Source organism: Equus quagga, chromosome 18, assembly GCF_021613505.1.
Source record: "Equus quagga isolate Etosha38 chromosome 18, UCLA_HA_Equagga_1.0, whole genome shotgun sequence".
Lineage (NCBI taxonomy): Eukaryota > Metazoa > Chordata > Mammalia > Perissodactyla > Equidae > Equus > Equus quagga.
This window is the reverse complement of record NC_060284.1, coordinates 3,607,469-3,629,497: the sequence shown is the minus strand read 5'-3', so window position 1 is coordinate 3,629,497 and position 22,029 is coordinate 3,607,469. Positions and strand designations below refer to the sequence as shown.

General features: G+C 47.6%; 1 protein-coding gene across 1 annotated transcript in view; it reads right to left on the bottom strand.

Annotated features, from left to right (window-relative positions):
- The window catches only part of CACHD1 (cache domain containing 1), a 196,321-nt gene extending 180,222 nt beyond the window's left edge, over positions 1-16,099 (bottom strand). The window contains exon 1 of the mRNA XM_046645106.1: positions 15,842-16,099. Coding sequence (XP_046501062.1) covers positions 15,842-16,093 — 252 coding nt within the window. The 5' untranslated portion in view covers positions 16,094-16,099. The remainder of the gene's footprint in view (positions 1-15,841) is intronic.
- Positions 16,100-22,029: the final 5,930 nt, after the last annotated feature.

The following is a 22,029-nucleotide window of genomic DNA, read 5'->3' as shown; positions in this document are numbered from 1 at the left end:
CTTCGCCTCCTTGCTAATATTTGACTACGTCAAAATGAGATTCCCTAAAAAATGAATTCTCTATAACTTTGTCCAGAATAGATATTAATTGTTCTTGTAACAATAAATCTCTCAAAGAACATTTATTAAAATCCAATAAAATCTCTATTTGTGTTCATTTGAAGGTATAGTAACCATTATTTAGTTTCAAATGAACTAAATGGAGGCTGTTTAATAATCACACCCTAAACCAGCCAGTCTCTTCATGACTCTTCTAAGTGTCATCATGGAACAGACACAACAGCCAAACAAGACATTAGGGATGGACACAGAGAGAGTGGTCAGAACACTGAACTACATAAAACGCAAATTATAAAGCGTCTGCCGGCAGGTGATTAGAAACATGATTCTGTCTACAAAATCTAGTATGGTATTAAGATGTGTCTGTCATAATATGTTCATAACATGTAAACTCCATCAGCATAGATAATTTGAAGCCGTAATGACCTTAGATAAAGCTAAAATTATATTTTAATATATAAAGTATTAGAACTGCCTTCTAAACTGATTCAGACTTTTCTAACGAAACAGATCAAGGAATCCCAGATTATCATGCTGCCATGACACCATCAAGTACGTTCTATGTTTCATGCAGGTGCTCAGTAAATGATCAATTAAATTTTTAGAAAGGGGGGGAGGGATAATGAAGACCAGCTAAAATGGTCAAAATCGCTCCCATATTCTATAGTCACTGGAATGATGACAGTGAAAACTGTGTCAACCTTTGTGTTGTGTTGTCTCCCGGCCCCAATGCCTGGATGACGCAGCAGTCACGAGACACAGGTGGACTCAACCCCACGCCCCGCTCTAGGAGCAGGTTCCGATTGGCACAAACTAATGTAATCCCATCCTCTTGCATCCCACCAACCACAGCGAGGTCCAGTCAGGGAGGCCCAAGGCATCCTACAACGAGTGGAGGAGGGAGGGGTCCTCTTCTTCACAAGGACATATGTGTCCCTGAGAGGCCCAGAATCACTGCACTGATATACTACAGGCAAAACCAGCCTGAGGATCAGCTAACACCTAGAGGGTGACAGAGCCAGGAGAGTAACAGGGAGAAGAAAATGGAGACAGGGCTCTGGATCAAACTGTGCCTGAAGCTTACTCTATCTGTAAACCTTTCAGTTGTGTAAGCCAACAAACTGTATTTTTAAAGGCAGTTTCAGTTGGAATAAGCTGTTACTTGCAATTCAAAACATCCTAAGGGAATGAGAGATAACGATGATGATGATGATGATGACGACCATGAGTTTATGACACACTGAGTCTATGACATACCTACACTGCTACCCTTACAACAATGCAAGGTTGAAGCAGGAATTATTTTTCTAGGTATAAAGTGAGAAAACTGAGGCCATTATGAGGACAAAAGGACTAATCAAAAGTTACACAGCCAGTAAGCTAAGATCTTGACCGCCTTGAACGATAATCATTCGGCAGAGAATATCTGTAAATATGAAGTTTACAAAAGTTGTCTCATATTTTCTATTGAAAAGCCCTGTTTTCTTGAATCTTTATTCTATTGCAGCTGTCCTACTTTCTTTCAAATCACAGCTTTGGCCCTGTTGGCCTCTGTTGACGTACATCATGAAATAATACAATTTCATCATATTTAAACGAAGTCACAAAGGTCAATGTGGTGATTACCCCTCCGTGGAGAATTAATGCCCTCATTGCTCTCTAACTGGTCTCCTGGCCTCCACTTCTGCCTCCCCAAGTGCACCCCGACCACATGCAACCAGGGTACCCACAGCCAGAGGGATATTTCTACAGCCAAAGTCAACCAGTCCCGCTCGTGCCTAAAATCCTCCAGTGGCCTCCCCATTCAGCCCCAACCCGACCCAAAGGCTCTGGTCTCCATAGTGATCCATCCTATCCTCTCTCCTCCTCCCCTCCCACCTCCCTCAGTGCCTCCTTTCAGACACACCAAGCTCATTCCCACCCCTCCCCCCAGCTCCTCCAGGCTGCCCCCAACACCTTCTTGCCTCACCTGCAACATCAGCTCCCTGGCGCGGCCCCCTGGACACCACGTTACCCTGCTCTATCTCCTTCACAGAAGTGATCAGGGCCCCATGCCATCTTTATTTAACTTTTGCATATTTAAGTCTCTCTCTCTCTTCCAGAATCTAAGCCCCTCAAAGGCAGGGTCTCTGTTCTGTTCATCAGCGGACCCCCACACCCGGAGCGGCGCCGGGACACAGCAGAGTTCAGTCAGCAGTCACCAAGAGATTGACTGACTAAGCCTCAGAATCCACACAGGCCACATGAACCAAACCCTTCGATGACGCTTTGTTTTTAGCTGAAAACAAGAACTGCAAGATCCCTAACTCTCTTTTAAAGATTTTTATCTATCCTGGATCACACTTTACTCTTTCCAATCCTGGGCATCATTATTCTTTAAGGAATAAAAGCAAATTTCTTATGAGAACAATGTCACTTAAAAAAAAAAGAAAAACCAACTCACAGTAGTAGAATTTGGCACTCACAAGGAAAACAAAAAGTACGTGTGCATATTAAAAAAAAAAAAAAGCCTCTCAAAACTCAACAACAAACAAGCACACAGGAACTCTGGGGTATAATGGAAATGTTAGAAAACTAGATGGTGGTGATCATTGTACAAGTCTACAAATTTAATAAAAATCAGTAAGGTGTTTCTTAAGATCAACAACAAGGAAACAACCCCAATTTAAAAACGGGCAAAGGCTTTGACATTTCACCAAAAAAAAGATATAGTGATGGCAAATAGGCACATGAAAAAATGCTCGGCACCATTACTCATGAGGAAATGTCCACCAGAAACACAACGAGATCCCACGTCACTCGTTTCACGACAGCCAACATTACAATGACTGCCCCAATCAAGTTCTGGTGAGGGTGTGGAGCGACCAGGACTCTTGCACGTGCCGGTGGGAATACAGAACGAGACAGCTCGTTCGGAAAACAGACTGGCACTTTCTTGCCAAGTTTAATGTACTCTTAACATATGACACAGCAATCTCGCCCTCAGATAGGAAAGCTTATGTTTAAACAAAAACTTGTATGCAAATGTTCATAGCAGGAACATTTATAGTAGATTTACGACCTCAAAAAATCCAAAAGTTTTTCAGTTGGTGAATGGACAGTACATCCACGCAACGGAATTCTACTGCGCCATAAAAAGGACTGAACTACTGATATATACATAATGAATGAGTCACAAGTTCATTATGCTAAACGTAAAAATCCATACCATAATGTAGCCATTTATAGGACATTCCGGAAAAGGCAAAATTACAGAGATGGTTTTCAGGGGCTCCAGATTGGGGGGGGCCGTGACTACAAAGGAGCACATCAGGGAATTTTGGGCGATGATGAAACTGTAGGGGTTGATAGTTACGTGACCGTTCATTTGTCAAAACTCATGGAAGACTACACCAAAAGGAGTACACTTTCAGACCCACTAGGCTGGCTATTTTAAAAGAATAAGTGTTGGCAAGGATCTGGAGAAACTAGAACTCTTGTACATTGCTGGTAAGAATATAAAATGGTGCAGCCACTATGGAAGACAGTATGAGCACTCCTTACAAAATTAAACATAGAATTCTCACAAGATCTAGCAGTTCCACTTCTGGGTATATACCCCAAACAACTGAAAACAGGGACTCATAATATTTGCACACCCATGTTCACCGTAGTATTATTTACAATAGCCAAAAGGTGGAGGCAACCTCTGTCCATCAGTGGATGGAGAGATAAATAAAATATGGTTTACATATAAAATAGAAAAGTATTCCGCCTTTATTCCTCCTCCTTGTGCTAGCCCCAACCCCTCCCCAATCGGCTCCTTCTCTCCATCACCTCACCAGATTCCTCCTCACACATATCACCCAGTCTGGAATGATCACTCCCACTCACCCTTGTCCAGTAAGTATTTATTGAGTGATTCTCAGTGCCACGTGCCATCCCACAGGAAAACAGCAGTGAACAACAAAAAGCTCACCTGCAGAGGTTAGGAGGCATGACAAACATAAAATGAAACGAACAGGGTAAGGGACAAAGTGAGGAGAGGCAAGGGAGGGTACTGTTTTAAAGAGGATGGGCAAGGAAGGCCTCCTGCTGTTCCCAGACAGAGGGGAACGTATGTTCAAAGGCCCTGGGGCAGGTGTGTACTTGGAGTGCTGGAGGAACGGTGTATGTGCAGGAAGGGTGGGAAGGGCAGGTGAGAGAGAAGGCCACAAGACATCAGCGGCCACATCATATCTGGCATGAAGGCCACTGTAATTTGGGATTTTACTCTGAGTCAGACGGGAAACTATAGAGAGTTTTAAGCAGAGAAGCGACATTATCTGACATTTTTAAAGGATCTCCCTGGTACTCTAACAGTCCTCGAAATTTATAATTAATATTTATTTATATGGTTATTTCTTTAATGTCTATTTCCCCTGGTACATGGTACACTCCATAAAAGTAGGGATCGTGTCTCTTTTTTTAACCACAAATCAAATCCAAGCATAGTACCTGGCATATAGTATATGCTCGATAAATATTTAAGTGAATTAACTGATGAATTTAACCTCTAGGATAACGTAGCTCCAAGTACACATATATTTTTGTATTTCTTATATTACTAAACGTCCTCAATATGCATACCCCAACTTTCCCTAACATGAAGAAATTAGACATCAGGCCAACTAATAGAGAACGAAAGTGCTTGATACTCTGCCAGTCTCTTTCATGCCTCTGAAACATGTTAAGTCTTTAGGAGCAAGTAGCAAGTAAAGGCTCAAGACGTTTCACTGTCAGTCTAGAGTGAGTAACGAAATGGACACGTGAAACACAGTAGTAAAAGCTAATTTGGAATAGTAACTATTAGATAGTTACAAAGCCTGCTGTTTGAAGATGGCCACGTGACTGCTGGAGTCCAGACAGTTTTTGCGTCCTCACCTCGAGCCGCAGCCAGTGCTCGCCGAGGCCAGAATATCCAGGCGACAGAACCTGGGCTCGCTCCTGCGGGAGCTCATGCTCCAATAACTCCCACCCCTGCAACTCTTGCCCACCTTTCTGATCTGCATACACAGGTTTGCAAATTAAAATTTCCAGGCCGCCTTGATGCTCATCTGAGTTTACACAATCTCCAGGGATCTCAGCCCATAGCACAGCAGACGGGTCCACAATCAGCACAGTCTAGTGTCCATCCTGTTGTGTGTCCCATCCCCGCCCCGACCCTCATCCCCCCACTACAGAGGGGCAAATATCCCAGCTTCACAGCTTCACACAGGGTCAGTGAAACCAACTCTGGATCCGACCGCCAAGACCACCAACCTCAGTTCTCAGGCTTTCTCCAAAACTGCCCAGGGCGGCAATGACCCAGTGACAGTCCCCTGGGAAGGGAACAGAGCAAGCAGCAAAGAGCAGAAAGCAGGCTGCTCTCCTGCAGCAGCCAAGAGCAGCTCTGATTCAGAGGGCACCCTCCACGCAGAACAGGGCACGCAAGCCACTCAGCCCCTCCTGCCTCCGGGCTGCCGGCAGAGGCACTGGCTTTGGAGAAAGCCAATCAGTAAACACCAAAGCAGTCCAGTATCCCGGCAGGGGCACAGGGAGCGATCCCAGGGGACAAAAAAGCCCCATAAAGTTTCACTGAGTTAGTAAATGATTGAGGACAGACAAGAAACTCAACAGGTCTTTCTACAGCTCTCATTTCCCACAGATGAGTGCAACGACCACCGAAATACTTTCACAACTGTTTAAATACACACACTCACGTATTCCACCAATAAGGCCATAAAAACATCCTCATGCTGTTTATAAATGCTGCAAAACACATATCAGGGAGGTGATATACTTCAAAATTTCTTCTCCAAATATCTTCTCATGGTTATGCACAGCACAGTAACTGTCAAGGCTTTATGGCTTCCCTGTGATTTTTTTTCCTATACAGAATCCTTACTTTATTTTCAAGTGGCACGGAAATAAGAAGACTATTTTAAGCTGGTTAATTATTTGATACACCGAGTCAGGGCAGACTGGTGAATCGGTCCTTCAGTGGATTTATGGATCGTTCATTTCTGGCCATTCCTCTTATGAATTAAGATTTTTTTTAAAAGCAAGTTGGCCATCATATACCAGGCTCCGTGTGTCTTGTTTCCTTAATAGACGCCTTATCAGCTCTGCCACAGCTGAAGTGATTCCACGTTGCTTTATGACACACTTGGATTTTCTCCCACTAATAATTCCTCCTTCCTGCCCGTGACTGGCAGGCTTCTTCCACACCGCAGTAATGGGGGACAGCTAATTATCTACCAATCCACCTTGCTATTCTGCACTTGGCAACTTTTATCTGCACAGGACAGCTGCACTCTCCCTGTTTGAAGCAAACCGTCAGTCTCTGCTAATGCAACAAGACTTACATCACTAATGATGTCTCCATGCTTTGAAGAAACAACTCAAAGCCTAATTAAAAATTCAGATTCATTCTCACTGCCTTGCCGATTTTCACTGCCCTTCCACCAGGGCCTCGAAGTATCTTTGAAGATACTCCATGCAAAAATAAAATTAAAAAACAATATCCAAGTGGAATCAGGAGAAAAAGTGCTGCCGTCTTGGGCTTTGACCGACTTTCTGAAATAACCGTTGTGGTTGGAACAGAACCAAGACATTATCACGTACAACAGAGAATTTACTCCTCTGGCATCTACTCCACAATCATAATAAAGCACACTATTTCCAGGAAAATATGGACCAGAGGCTGCTTATCAGCTGACCCATTCTGGTATTCAGGTGCTGGAACCTTTCTAACTGTAATTAACTCAGAAATCATTTGACTATGGAAATTTGAAGTAGGGAAAACTTCTTTTGAACTCAGAACAAAGTTGGCAAGGTAAAGAGGCATTCAAATGACATTTGTTTCATTATCAAATCAAATTTTAAAACCTTCCAAAGTAGTAACACTATTCCAATTTTCACCAAAAAAGTAAAAATAAATAAAAGAGAGAGAAAGAACGAACTTCATCCTGCTAATGACCAGGGAGAGACGCAGGTCCTGAAATTCAATTCCAAAATAGAACTTTGCCTGAAAATTACAGGTGGAATTTCCTTCTGTAACTTTTACATAAACACCAAAAAACCAAAGTTGTTCCTCCCCTGAAGTTTTCTTTTCTTTTTATGCTTTACCTTTTTAACAAAAATATTACTTTGGTGGTGGGGGTTCATAATTATAAATAGCTACTGACCACTTAAATTTGTTTTTTTTTTTTTTTAAAAAAAAGACTAACAGCATTGTAATAAGTCTCAGAATTTTTTTATTTCTTCAGTGGCTCACTGACTTCTAGGAATTTAAATAACTTAACATAAAAAATCCAGTTAACTGTCAAATTAGACTATTGGCTTTAAGTTTCCAGCCATAAAATAACTAAAGCAAACATTTTTTTCCAAAAGGAATGTGAAGATCCTTAATTAAGTCGAGGTTCCTCTCCATCTTAAGGCAACCTTGTTTGTCCTGGAAGAACGGAGCTCCCACAGCATAGTACTGTGAAAGGGCCAAAAAGCACGAGTCCTAAGAGTAAGGCTTGAGTTCCAGGTCTGCCCTTACTACCGGTGTGATCTCCAGACGTCCCACTGGCCTCAGTTTCTCATCTGTAAAGTGAAGGAGGTAGATCTGACCCTCCCTGGTCCTACCCAGTGATCTGTGGATCTGAGAGGTCAGGGAGAAAAGGCATGCTTGTAAGAGCTGGCCTGCAGAGCCTGGAACGGTACAACCCCTCAGGGCAGACCACGAGCCCACCAGGGGAACCCGGCTAGCCTGTCTGCCCACCAGAAGCAGGGAGACCCCAAAGCAGGCCCTCCCTGACCTGGACTTGGGGGGGCAGAATTAGATATATGGAGCAGGCCCTGGCAGCTGGAGGCTGCTAAGGGAGTCAGAATCCTAATCACTTCACTGAGTTTCCTAGGGACCAAGGTAACTTGCTTTTCTAGGGACCAAGCTGTCTCTAGATTTCTAGTTCCTCTGCCCGGGAGCACATCTCCTCCAAATATGAGAGAGACAGGCACAAGCAGTAGCTAGTTCCAACTCAAACGCTGCTAAGCTACTGGCAGCCGTGTTGAAACCAAGGGGCAAGCCTATCTAAGAAAAGCGGGCACAGAGAGAGAAACAGAGTGTGGGCCCCACCGTCTAAGCCCTAACCTAGCCCTGCCCTGGATGGGCAATCGCAGAAGGCAGCGGGCTCCTTTCTCCTTCAAGCTGGTGTAAACTGGGTGTGCTGACACCTGCCCTATAATGTCTTGATTGACAGGAAGGATGGAGGATCCCACAACCTGACCTCTGGCTGCTTCTCCGACTTGTTCCGGAGCCCTTTCTTCCCTTTAGCTCTCTACACTCCAAGCCTTAATGCCATCTTTCCATTCCTCAAAGGAGCTTTCTGAGAACTCCATTCTTTGACTAACCAACTCCTATTCATTCCACTTTTTCCAGGAGGCCTTCCAGAATCCCTCTCCACTCCCAAATAGCTTAACATCCCCAACACACTTTCTCCAAGCAGCCGGAACCTCCTCTCTCATAACATTCATTGCATCTGAAAGTAACCGATGGCTATCTCAGACCTAACATGGTGCCTGGTACCAAATCAACATTTAAAAACTATTTGTTTAAGTAATTATGATGATAGGGAGCTCATCTCCCAAAGCGATCCAACTTAGAACTCTTCTATGGGAAAGTTTTCCTTTCTGTTACACGGAAACTTGCTCCCCTATCCCCTTTACACGCGAGCACTGATTTCACCTCCCGGAGACCATGGAATAATTCTAGTCCAGACACTGCAAATTCGTGGCCTCTGGCCTGATTCAGCCTGCAGATATGTTTGGTTTGGCCCACACGATGTTTTTTTAAAAATCTGTATTAGTCCTCATCATTTTAAGAATCAAGAGATTTCATCTAAAAATCAGATATCCAACTTCTCCCAAAAAACAGTCACATGACAACACCAGACTCTCACTGCCACTGAGCAACAATCGGGAGCTGAGTAGCCCCGGCCTCCTTCCACTCTGGCCCTGCCCTCCAGTCTACATCAGCTGACACCCCTCCCCAATGCCCAACACCTGGCCCACCTCACCCATCGTGTCCGACTCCCGTAAATGTTAGACGTAGCAACCCCAGGTCTAACATAGATCCCATATTTTAGCAATTCTTTCCATGCTCTCTTGCCCCATACAAACTGGTTTAGCCTCCCTGACAAGACACAAGCTCTGAGGGAAAGCACTGATATCCTAAACTTTTCCCACATTCTCCTGCCTCCGAGGCTGCAATGAGGCGCCCAGTGAATGCTGGCTGACAGACTGATCAGAAGACAAATATGTCTACAGTCCAACTTTTGCTCTTCAACCCTCTCCTCTCACACTTACAGCTTGTCTTGCTGGTCCCTTTTTCACTCCTGCATCCTCTGGAAGGGGGAGCAAACTGAGTAAGGAGAAGACATAGTCCATGCTGCAGTCAAATAAGTGCACAGATGATAAGCTGGCCACTAAGAAACAAGGAACCTCAGCGTTGTTGGGGAGAGCCAGGCATGAAAACGAGGGCCAGATGGCACGTGCAAGGGAGAAAAAAATGGGTCCCAGAGAAGCTTCCCAAATGAAACTTGGGCATTACATCTGGATGGTTGACGAGGTTGCTGGGCAAAGATACTAGCTATTTGCAAAGGGCTAGGGAACACAGTGATGGGTTCGCTCAGGTGCATCATCATAAAAACTTAAGTACATACCCTCCTAAGTATTTGTATTTATTTGTGGACTGCAAAATCTACAGACTAGTGCACCAATATATTACGTATATAAAACATTTAAAAATATAGAAATTAAATAAGGATGCAATAAAAATGTTATTGATGAAATTATGCGATACCTGGGATTTGCTTCAAATAACCTGGGTGGAGGGGAAACGCCATGGAGGCGGAGGCAGAGGCAGAGAAGAAACCAGCCTGACCACGAGTTGGTAAAGGTTTAAACTGACTAAGAGGTACATGGTGCTTTTACACTAGTCTCTTTACTTTGTATATTTTTTCAAATCTTTGTAATAAAAAAGTTCAAAAGCAAATAAATAACTGTGAATAGCAGGTCTAATATATTCTTCACAAACCCCAAAGAATGGTTTTGCACCGCATCCCTGAGATCTGTGCACATTTTGGTAACCCCCAGGACAGAAGATGGATCACTCTGAAATCTGCAGGTTCTGCAGAAAATTAGATTTGTTTCATTCAGGCTCGGGAGCTATGTGTTTGCTGCCTTCCAGGGTCTGTGCCTTGGCACTAAACAGGCTGTCCCATATTTATTTCTGTTTACTGACTGTTCCTATGTCAGACTTTGTGATAGACACTTATCTTCTAAAAGATATTTCCCTCCATTAACCAAATGAAGCATGAGGATACTAAGGTTCAGAGCGATTTAATAACATACTGGAAGTTCCAGCTAATAACTAGCTGAGTCAAAACTTTTGTCCCTTCCTATTTTGAATTTCAGTACACTTTAGACCAGATCCAAGCATATCCAAAACAAACCCCACTGCACATAATAACCAAATCCCAGAGTTCTGCACGGTTCCTGTCTGCTCATCCCCTTAAGCTCACGGAAGGAGCTCCTCAAGCAGCAACCAGAAATAGCACAAGTCATACAGCGTGAAACCGTCTCCCTCCCCTGCCCTTGCCCCTCCAGACTCAAGTATGACTGGCAGGGAGAACACAAGCCCAGGCGCCGATGCCAGCTCGATGCCAGCTCGCACAGGTCTCAGTGGGGAGGAAGTGGAAGGAGCACCAAGCAAACAGGGAGAGTCCATCAGAAGTCATTCAACACACTTTTCCTTGGGCTCATTCCTACCAAGTTCAACTCAGAGTCGTCCATCACTGGTCTGTTTTCTCCTACTCCAAATACTCAATTTCGGAAGAGAGCAAGGCAGTGGGTTTTCCACGAGGGTTTCTATTGTACGCAGCACATAGAAGCAAACCACATTATTTGCAAATACAGGTGACTTTCTTCCCCCTAAAACACACTCTAAATTGCCCACATTCAAATCATCCTAAGGCATGCCATTCCTGGTATGATGGACACGATTTAGGGGAAAATACAAGCCGCACCTAAACATAGCTGCAAACAGCATGGTTACAGCTGAGTCCAGCAACCACAGATACTCCAGGGAAGACAGCCAAAGAAAGGAGAGAAGACATGAGGCCATGTGAAGAGGTCCAAGAGTCACAGCCACTCGCTACTCAGACACTTAAGATGTACCAACCACCTTGTCCAGTGCCACCAAGGGAATCAGCAATGTCTGATGAACCAATGATTCAGTTCACCCTTCATACGCTGCAGGCTGCTGCTTTCAGGGTCAGCCTCTGTGGACAGACGATTCACTGAAAAGGCTGAGGAAGGAGCAGCCGACTTCCGTGACCTCCCCCGGTGGGCTTGTGCAGCCCTCCGTCTTCCCATAATACCCTGCTCCTCTGCCATTGCACTGACCCATTGCATTCTAACGCCTCTCTGCCTCTCACTAATGCCCTCTATCGTGAGGCATCTTTTCCTATCTGTCTCCATCATCAGTTGAAAGTTTAGGGGTGCAGACCAGGCCTTATTCACCTTGTACCCCCAGCTTAGTAACCCAAGGTCCCTCACCGAGTAGAAGCCCCCAGAGTTCACCGAACGTATGCAACAGCGAACAATGACCTTGCGCAATGCTGTTCTGGTGCATAGAGAAGGCCTCCCCTCTCACTTCCAGTGCGGCCCCTATCGACCACATCGCTCTGTATTTCCAGCCAACACCCTGCCCCAGTGGAGCCCTTCAGCTCCTGAAGTCTGTCCCGGCTGCCGCTCTTTCTTCAATGTGAGTGGAAGCTCTAGTCTGTGCTTCTGGTATTTCTTCTGTCCCCACTGGAAGGACCCCCTCCGACCCCTTCCAGGCCCCATACAGCAGCTGACTGACCAACCTGCTGGTGTGTCTGCCAAGTTCCCAGTGACTATGCCCAGCCCAGCAGAGCTGTGTTAGAACTAAGATCAAGGCGGGCACGCTGGCCCTGCGCCAGGCCCTTGCTGTTAGGAAGCCTGTATTGTCATATAATGTTAAATGGGCCTTATAAGTGCCTGGTGAAATGGCTCCCAGAGCCAGATATGCCTTCTAATAAGCAAGCATTGTTACTTAACCGTTTTACCTGTGCGATCTTACATCCTCCTCCAGACCGTAAACTCCGTTAAGGGGCTGTGCTGGGCTACCTCCTTGGAAATCCCCTAGACACCTAGCAGAGTGCCCTGTGCTCAGTAAGCTCTCCAGGAACCTTCTTCCACTTAAGAACCACCTTGTCCATCAACCTTTCCCAGCCCCAGCTTCACATTAACAGGTGCCTTCACCTGCACCATTTCTAGTAAGCCCACAGAGCAACTCTCTAGGAAGAATCCTCGCCCCCAATTCTGCAGATACAGATCACCCAACGTGTAAGTGGCAGAGCTGGGACCCAGGGCTCCACCCACCCAATGGGAAGTTCCTTCCACTCCACGAGGCTGCTTGATAAAAACTTGTTGCATGAATGAACACGCGGAAGCGAGTCTCCCTGGACACAGCCACTCTCTGCTCCCCAGATCAGCCCCTGAGGAGATTAGGACCAGGTTCTTGACTTTAACCTGTGATGGGTGATGTCTGCTGCCGGGGGGGGGGGGGGGGGGGGGGGGGGGGGGGGGGACGGACGGACGGACGGGACTCAGTGGCAACTTTCCCAGGGCACTGGCAAGATCAGTTGGTACGAATCATTTAAAGATTTTAAAAATTCTGTCCACTACTAAACAGCGACGACAACAAAACAAGCAGACCGCCTCCACGAGGAAACCTTTCCGAGGAAACCTTCAAGATGGACCGCCGTTCAAACTGTCTTCTCCGTCAGCAAGCACAAGAGCTGTGCCACGGGAAACTACAGCGCCGAAAGAAGGCCTGGTTTTGGTTTTTGTAAAATTACCCCTCGCAACCTCCGGTCAACAGGATGCGCGACCGTTCAAAACGCTGCGACAGGCATCTTTCGAGAGCTACTGTGTAACTTCTCAAAATTAAAAATTGTCTTTGGAGAATTTCAGCAGCAGCAGAAGCAACTTAGAAGTCTGAAAATAGGCTTTTTACATATCAACTGACCTACAGAAAGTTTCTCGTCAAATGGGATGCTGTTCTGAAAGATCTGCACTGTGCTCGAAAAGCCAAGGTCAAACGAAAGAAGTCAATCTCTCAAGCGAGAGGACAGTCTTCTCCTGCAGAGACATAACCCCCCCAAACCCCTCATACCTGTGTACAGAAGGCTGACCCCACTCACCTTAATGTCCACATGAGGCTCCCCCCTCTGAACGACAGATGAGCTAGACAGCTATAAAACCTAACGTTCCACAAAGGACGACGATACGATCTGCTCTTCAGGTAACTAAAGGCACATAATTTCAGATCCACTTGAACAGATCCCAGAGGTTGACAGAGGAAAATGTGAGACTCGCAGTCTTTGTTCCAGGGGCCAAAAATCCAGGCTGCCTTAGATTTTATTTTGCAAGTATTCCCACCTCCCCATCCCCCCTAAAAAAAGCTGGCAGTCTAACAAAATTAAAAAGAGACTCTTTCCCCAATTTTCCCAGATGGAGGCAAGTGGCAGATCAATGTACAGCTCAAGAAGAGGAATTTAAATACAGTATGTGCTCTCCTTTCAAAAAAAGGAGAGAAGCCACTTCACATTTTGCCAGACAAAACCCTGTCCCCAGGAGGCCAGTTTTTACAATGAGGTTGGAAAGGTGTTAGAAAGCGGCCAGTTGGGAGGAGATAAAGGGCCATTTGGGCACAAACCCCCCACCGATCAGAGCTTTTTTTCTAAAGTGTCTCCTTTACAACAGGAAAGCCTTTTAAAACTACATTTGCTTTAGATCCCTACCTGAATGACAATGTGTTGGGATCCGATTTCACCTTTTGTCAAGGATGGGGTGAGAAACAGTAAAACTGCTGTCAGCGTCTTAGAAAAAGCAAGTCCTTAGCTAATATGGGGAAGGGGGGGGGAAAACCCTAAAATCCCTCTTCCAGCCCCAGTGATGGGGTGAAAGTGACAAACTCCTTCTAATCTTACAAGGACAGCCCACAACTGCAACATGTTAAATTTTCTGTGTTACAAGAGGTGTCTCCATGCAAAAATACAACTGTTTGTGCTCTGAATTGAAACATTCACCACTAGAGAAAACAAATCCTAGTTTTCTCCTAACATTTTAGTTCTATTTCCTCTAAGAGTCACTTCACTCCTAAGAACTCTGCCGGCAATCAACAGAAATCAGAAAATGCATGTGGAAAAAATTATAACTGAATCTGAAAGCTCTGCATAGAAAAGGACAGTTAAATGATGTATCTTAAAAGCTTGTCTATTGTTATGCAAATGCAGAAAACCCCGACTCTGTTGCACTTCTGGGCCGGGTGTCTGCAAATAAAGGTAGAATGATCTTTCAAGCAAACCATCCACCCCTCAACCTCCCCCTACTCTTTAAAAAAGAAAAAAAAAAAAAAAAAAACAATCGTCTTTCACCTACAGTAGAAAAGGTCTGAGAACTAGCTTTAGGAAAATTGTATCATCCTGGGAGGTGACTGAGGGGTGGGGGTTGGAAAGAGGGAGGTTAAAAAAAAAAAAAAGACGTCAGAAACCTGAATCCCAAAGTGACTCAAAACACCTCTCCCAGTGGGAGGTGGAAGGGTGGTCACAGTGGAATGGAAATCAGAGACCTATTCCAAGAACACATTCCTGGAAACTTCGCTCTTTCGAAGACGACCACGTTGATCACCATGGTGGTGGTTAGAACGCAGAAGAGAATGAGGGTGTTCTACGCAAGAACGTTACAGCGAGGGTTTGAGACCCGGAATGTCACCTCAACCTCTGCTAATCGAATGGGCCTTTCCGGCCAAGTCGGTTACAATAGCGGCGGCATAGAATCTCCAGGTGGTTGCTGTTCAGCAATTTTTACCCCTCTTGGTTACTAGCAACATCTTCAGCGTTCCTCCTTGGCCGCGGGCAATCTTTCTTAAGCCCCTTCCTCTCCTGGGGAGGACCACCATGGTAAACATCCAAGAGGAACGGGAGCCTTATTCACTGTGCTCCCTTTTTCCTCCTCCAAAAAGGCATACTCAAAACAAAACAATAATCATACGGCGGACAGCGCGCAACCGATAACAGCAACAGCTGAAAGCAACAAAAACAAAAGTCCCCCCACAGGACGAGAGTCGGGAATCCACCAGGCCAGCCCCTCCCCCAACGCACCGGGCGGCTCTCGGCCGGGACCCAGGTGGCCCGGGCGCAGCTGCGCACGCCGGTGCCTCCCCTCCTCGCGCCCGTCGGTGCGCCTGGGTCGGGGGACACGACGTGGCGGTCAAGGGGGTAGGCTGGGGGCCAGGCGGGGCCGTCCGCCCCGGGACGAATGCACAAAGAGGGGAGGGGAGTTTGCAGGGGAGGCTGGGTGAAAACAAGGCTGCGGGGCAAATTCGGGAAGGAGGCGCGAGGGAACCGGAGAATCCTCGCCGAGATAAAGGCGCTCTGCGGCAGGGAGAGTGGCTTCCACGCAAAGGGCAGGAGCTTCTGCAGCGGAGGAAGGGAGGGGGGACTCAGCGCGCGGCAGAGGAGTTGGCGTGTAGTCAGGGGGTCTGAGCAGAGGACAGAGGTGTCCTGCGGAAAGGGGGGCTCTGTGCATGCCAGCGAGGTCGATGCACGGCCCAGGGGACCTGCGCTGGGGAATGGGACCGGGCTCTGCGCAGGAGAGAAGCAGGACGCCTGGCAAGTTCGGGGGCGGCAAGCGGGCCACTTACCTGCATGGTGACGACCCCCAGCTCCTCGGCCGCCAGCCTCCGCATCTGGCTCGCCAGCACTTGCGCTTCGTCCAGGATGGAGAAGTCGGCGTCGGCCCCGGCGCCCAGCAGCCAGCACGCGACCAGGCAGAGCAGCCAGAGGGGCGGCCGCCGCGCCCCGGCCCCGGCCCCGGCCCGGCCGGGCGAGCCCGGGCAGCGGCGGGCCAGGGCGGCCGCCCCCGCCGTCTCCTCTTCCTCCGGCTGGCGGGCCATGCCGCCTGCCCCCACTCGCGGCCGGCGGGCTCCAGGCGCCGGGCAGCGGGGAGGGAGGTGCGCCCGGGCCCGCTCGGCGCACCCGCGAAACTTTCTTCCCCTCCCGCGGCCGCTCGGCACTTAGGGGGCGCCCGGCTGCAGCGCGGGAGCGCGGGCGGCCACCATCGCGGGCTCGGCGGGCGGGAGGCGGCGGCCCGGGACCGGGTGACAGCGGGCCGGCGCGGCGCGCTCTCGCCTCCGAGGCCGGGCGCAGCGCGGGCGGCGGCCCCGCGGGAGGAGCGGGCGCCGAGGGCTCCAAGCCCTGGAAGAAAGCGCGGCGCGGGCGAGGGAGGCGTCCGGGGCCACCACGCCGCGCCCCGGCTCCGCGCACTTCCCGGCGCGGCCCCGCGGCTGCGGTGATTTATGGAGGGAGCGGGAGGCGGGGACAGCGCCCGCCCGCCCCTCCTCCGGCCCCGGCTCCCGCCTCGCCGGCGGCCCCCAGGCGCGGGGCCGGGAGCGCAGGCTCTCCTCTCGGGGCCCGGCCCCCCTCGCGGCGGCGACAGCGAGCCCCCCAGCTCTCGCCGCCTCCGCCGACGCGAGGGACCCCGGGGTCCCACCCGGCCAGGCTCCTCCATCGAAAGTCCCTTTAAGTTCTAGGACGCTGGCTTTCTGCCAGGCCGAGCTTTGGGGAGGAGGGGGCCGCCGTGGGTGCGCCCACTGCTCCTCTCCCCGGGTCTGACAACAATAGCTCGCGCTCGCTGGAACCGCCGAGTTCTTTTTTAACCAGCTACTGTGTGCCCGGCCTTGTGCTGTGGGGTTTGTACACATTATCCTTTAATCCCCACCACATCCCTCTGAGGGATGTATCTTTATCCCCAATTTTTAGGTAACAAAGACTGAGGCTTAGAGAGGTGGGATAAACTGCCGAAGGTCACCCCGGGGATAGGACGCAGATCCAGAATTGAAGCACAAGTCTGCTTCCAAGTGTTTTGCTCTTAAATACGACAGTTCTTTCTGTCTCTCCTCGGAAATGAACCCTCTGATCCCATGAAAAGCAAAAAACAAAACCAGACCCACAGAACTACCGAGCTGGAGCTGCCCCCAGACCTCTCCTCTGCGAAGCTGGGGAGGCGAGGTTACCCTTCCTGTTTGCTCCCGACTCCTGGCTCAGACTCGGAGAAATCACCTGTTGGAAGCACCTGGAACGAGTGGGTGGAGGGGCGGGGTAAAGCCGCCATTCCTCCTTCCAAGATGGGAGGTGGCTGCCTGTGGTCTCCCGGAGAAGCTGGACGTCCCCGGGAAGACTGAGGCTACTTGGCAGGGCTGGCATCTGGACTTAGTGCTTTCTTCCCTTTACAGCAAAACCTCGACTACATTGGGTTAAAACTCACTTCCTGTAAGCTGCCCCTGGTCCATCTTACCCCATGATCTCTTCTCTATTCTGAGTTCCCCAACCCGTGTCGTCTCTGCTCTAGGATATGTTTAGGTTTTGTGACTCTCTCAGCCCTATGTCCCCTTGAGAGGGGCACCCTGGACCCTTGCAGCACCATCGTGTAGCATCTGCGACGTTTGTTTTGCTTGTTTTACATTACACACATACTGAAACTAAGGCAAGCTCATTGAGGGCAGGACCAGGCCGCCTCTCCATCATCCACACCTGGCTCAGGACCGAGCACAGAGTAGGTGCTGTGAAAATGATTTTTAAATAAATAATGGGATAAAAAAAATCAACCTGTTGTCTTCAGTCCCCAGAGTTGAATCGACATTTGGTAGAGAGATGATCCAATACTTCTGTTTTTCATTCTTGTACCATTGTGTGTGATAATCAATCAGTGAGATAAAAACAGTAGCCCATGTGGTAAGTGGAAAAGAAAAAATAATAATAATGGCAGCTAGCATTATTTAATCTTTTGTTTTGGATTCTTCACAGTTACTGTCACCAAAGTTGTCACACACCTCTAAGCTATCCTGAAACTGCTTCAAACTGACTTCTTTGGCCATCCTTTGTGTACTGTTATTTCTTGGGGTTTTAGTTCTCAGGATTCCAATCCTATGTCCTCTTTTATCGCTCTGTGGTTCTTTCTGAGACCTTTCATGGACACCCAAGCCTTCAATTATCACCAAGACATCAGAGTTTTGCAAACTTCTCAACAAAGCTCAATCTCCCTTTTGAGCTGGATTCCCACTTTTCCAGCTATTTACTGGCTTCTCTACTAGATATACCCAAACTAAAACTCATTCAGACTTATTCCCACTCTCCACCTAAATCTGTACCTGATTGCAAACCTAGGTGGATGTCGCCCACTCTCCAAGCTGGGTACCCCAGTCCCTAGCTCCCTACATCGCTCTCTCTTCATCTGTATCCCATTGGCTGACTTCAGCTCCTCCTCACAGCTCACCTGTGATTATGACCAGTCTCCTCTCAGGGCTCTGTAGAGTCCCTCTAACCCCCCTCATTTTATTCTCCACACTGAAACCAAAATCATCTTTCTAAAAGTCAAATCTGAACTTGTCTCTCGCTAACCTAAACATATCTAATGCCCCATCACAGAGAAATGTAACAACAAACAAGGCCCTCTGTGCTCTGGCTTATCTGTCCTCTGGCCTTGTTGAAGCCACTCTGCCCCTAAATCCTCACCACTCCCAGAAAGTCGTTGCTGGCAGTCTTGAAAGCTCTCTCCTCTCCTTCTGGAAAGTCCCTATGAGGGACACAGAGCTGAGAGGTCACCTCTGTGAAGCCCTCTCTGGCACCACCCTCCACAGAATTTACTGCCCCTCCTTTGGTCCTCCGAGCTCTTGGTTCTTCTCTCACCACCTGATGTCCTTCAGCATTTAACAATGTTGTGATCATCCGTTTGAAAGTCTTGTCTTCTCCACCTTAATGCTTCTCATAAGGAACCTCCTGCTTCCTTAGGGCACTCTTAATCAACTGAAAATCCTGTGCTCCATCCCAAGTCTGCTGAAGAATCTCTGGGGGTGGCTGGGCCCTGGAATATGCATTTTACAGCACCTGCCCTTGCCTACACCCAGCAGATTCTCCATCCCCAGGAAGGGCCGTGGGACTGTTCCTATGTCACTGATGGGGGAGAGTCTCAGAGAAATAAAGTCATTTGCCCAAGGTAGTACAACGTGTAGATGTGGGGCCAGCTGCAAACCTGGGTCATCAAATGGCAAGCTCTGAGCTACTAGTCTGGTGTTAGGGAAAATGTTTACACACGTAGATACTGGTACATGATAGACAAATAAAAGTTTGCTGCCTGACAGACTACTAGTCCTTAATGTCTCCGGCACATATAAGTAAAATTGCCCTGCCATCAGCCCCTGCTCAGCACTGGTTGGTTGTTTTCCAGGGGGCAACTGATTGAACCATGCCGGCCATGTGACATCAAGGTAGCCAATCCATAGCACTCAAGGTGTAGCAACGAGATTAGCTGGTCCAAGCAAGTTTTCATTCTCAAAAGGTTTTGGAAATACTTTTGGAAAGAGGAAAAAGCACAAGTGGTAGTTCCAACTAAAAGGACATGAGAAGGAGTCACAGGGGCCATGAGTTACGTAATGCAGTTAGCAGGGAGTGTATAGCCCTACATACACAGGCATGTAGACTCAAAGATATACTCAGAAATTCCCTGGTCCAGTTCAAGTCTACATGTTCTATTAATAACAGACTCTTTTTTTCTCCCTTTTATCTTGATGTCACTCTAAGCATCAAGTTCAATCATCCACTCCATACAGAAAGGACGCTATTGACTTTGTAGCTATTTGAGCTACAAAATGATGGGAAAACTTGTCTAAGTGGGCCACAACTGTCTCTAGAGAACACAGACACCATGAAACTTGTCTAATAGCTTTGTCTTCTCCCCAGAGTGCTCCTGCACTCCTTGCTGGTGACCGACGTGGACACCTGTTCCTCATCGGTTTCCTCTCCGTAAGCTCCAGCCTTGACACACAACCGTGTAAGTGTTCATCTCTAAGTCTGTTTTCTCCATCTTAATGTTTCTAAAAGTGTGGTCTACAACCACCTACAGCAGAACCACTACTCAGGGACTGTGTCTGCCTTATTCACTGCCACAGAGTCTAGTACAATTCCAGACCCAGAGCAGAAACCCAAGAAATCTTGGATGAAGCAATTGAAAGAGAAAAAAAAATTAAGAAAATCCATGAATCGTTAGCTCCGTGCAAACAGCAGCTCTAACAGTTTTGTTGCTTGACTGCTAAAGGAGAAAGAACCGAGATTCCTCACCCACCTGGCTGCTCTTCCATGTTTGCTCGGAGGTAAAAGCCTCTTCAGTGGTACACCGCCTCACCGGAGTCACTGGCCAAGGTCTCGCCACGGAAAAACTCCGTGTCAACCTGCTTTGAGGAAGTCTCGGTCAGACTTCCAAAAATGTAGTATGGAGTTTCCAAGCCACCATGATTCCCCTTTGCAGCTCTGAGGTGGAAACAGGGCCAAGTTCACAACAAATTCTCAGCCTAATGCTGCTGGCAGGCCTCCCATTCAAAGCAATAACTGGCTGCAAACTCTACTGAATCTGTGAACTTAGGGAGCTCAGGAAAATAGAATCAGTAACTTCAGGGGCAGGAGTTAGTACTCATTCATTAACTTCTACAAGAATTCAGATCTCAGCAAGTCTGCCTTACTGTTAAAGAAATGGAAATGGCTAATGGTCTAGACAGAACCCTAGAATGCAGACCTCCCCCCGCACCCTGTTTTTCATATTCCTCCTTCTGATTGTAAATGTTATCAGATTTCCCATTCCCCTTCATATTGGGAGCCAGCAAAGATAGACTAACAGTAAAAGATAGAAGTTTCTGTGAGCCTGCCATGGTTTGGGTACTCTATATGGCACACAACATGTCATTTCTTGAGCTCTTAGTATGGTTCATATGTTCTATCACTGAAGCATCAAGACAGAGAAGACAAGATGATTATTACGGTTTCATACACAGGGAAACTGAGGCTCAGACAGGTTAAGAGACTTGCCCAAGGTTATAGCTAGTAAGGAGAAAGCTGGGATGGAAAGCCAGGTCTGTCTGACTCCAAACTCAATTATTTTGCCACTCTATCATGACTTCTCTTTGAAGGAGAAAAAAGGAAAGAAATAATAATTGGCACCCATTGATCCCTGCCCAAGAAACATCCTTATTTCCAAGGCAACAGCTATTTTTTTCCTGTTACTTTCAACAAACATCTATTGAGCATTTACCATGTGCCAATAATTTTACCGGGTGCTGGGGATGCACAGATGAAAGGACTGGCTGTCCTTAAGAACTTTACAGTTATTGGAGAAGTCAGAGAATTTTAAGACAGGTAACATCACAGATAGCAAGTGCCTCAGGGCCTTTCCACGTGCTGTTCCCCGTGTCTTGAATGCTCTTCTTCCAGATATCTGCATTTCACAGTCAGGAATTGTGATGTCTGAGACTTTACCCTGTTTGCAAGCCAACAAGTCAGCCTACTACAGCCTCATGGATGTTGGCAGAAGACATGAACCTCTTGGGTTAGGGACAAAGGACAGTTTATTACTCACAGCAGTAGCAGTAGCCAGTGTCAGCGTTTGTGCCAGTTCTCCAAACCTCATTTCCCACTGGCAACATGAAGAGAGCCAGGTCACACCTGCACACAGGAGGTAGCATTGAAGAAGAGGAACCCCAAGCTTAGATAACCCAAGTCTTACGTATAATGATATGCAAACAAAATTGCCCTTTGCTGCAGAGGGAGGTGTTGTGAATATACTGGACAGAAAGCAATTTCTCTCTTTGCTCCAAAGGTAGAGACATTATCTCTACCTGCCAAGGCTGTTTGCTAAACAAACATCCTTGAAAATACAGTGCAGAACATTAGGGCCGTTAGTACCTTGCTCACAAGGCGTGCAAAAACGCAAGAAACTTGCAGAGAACTGTCTCCCCACTTCACCCGGACTCAGATATGAAGGGAGGCCTTCCCTGGCCATTCCATT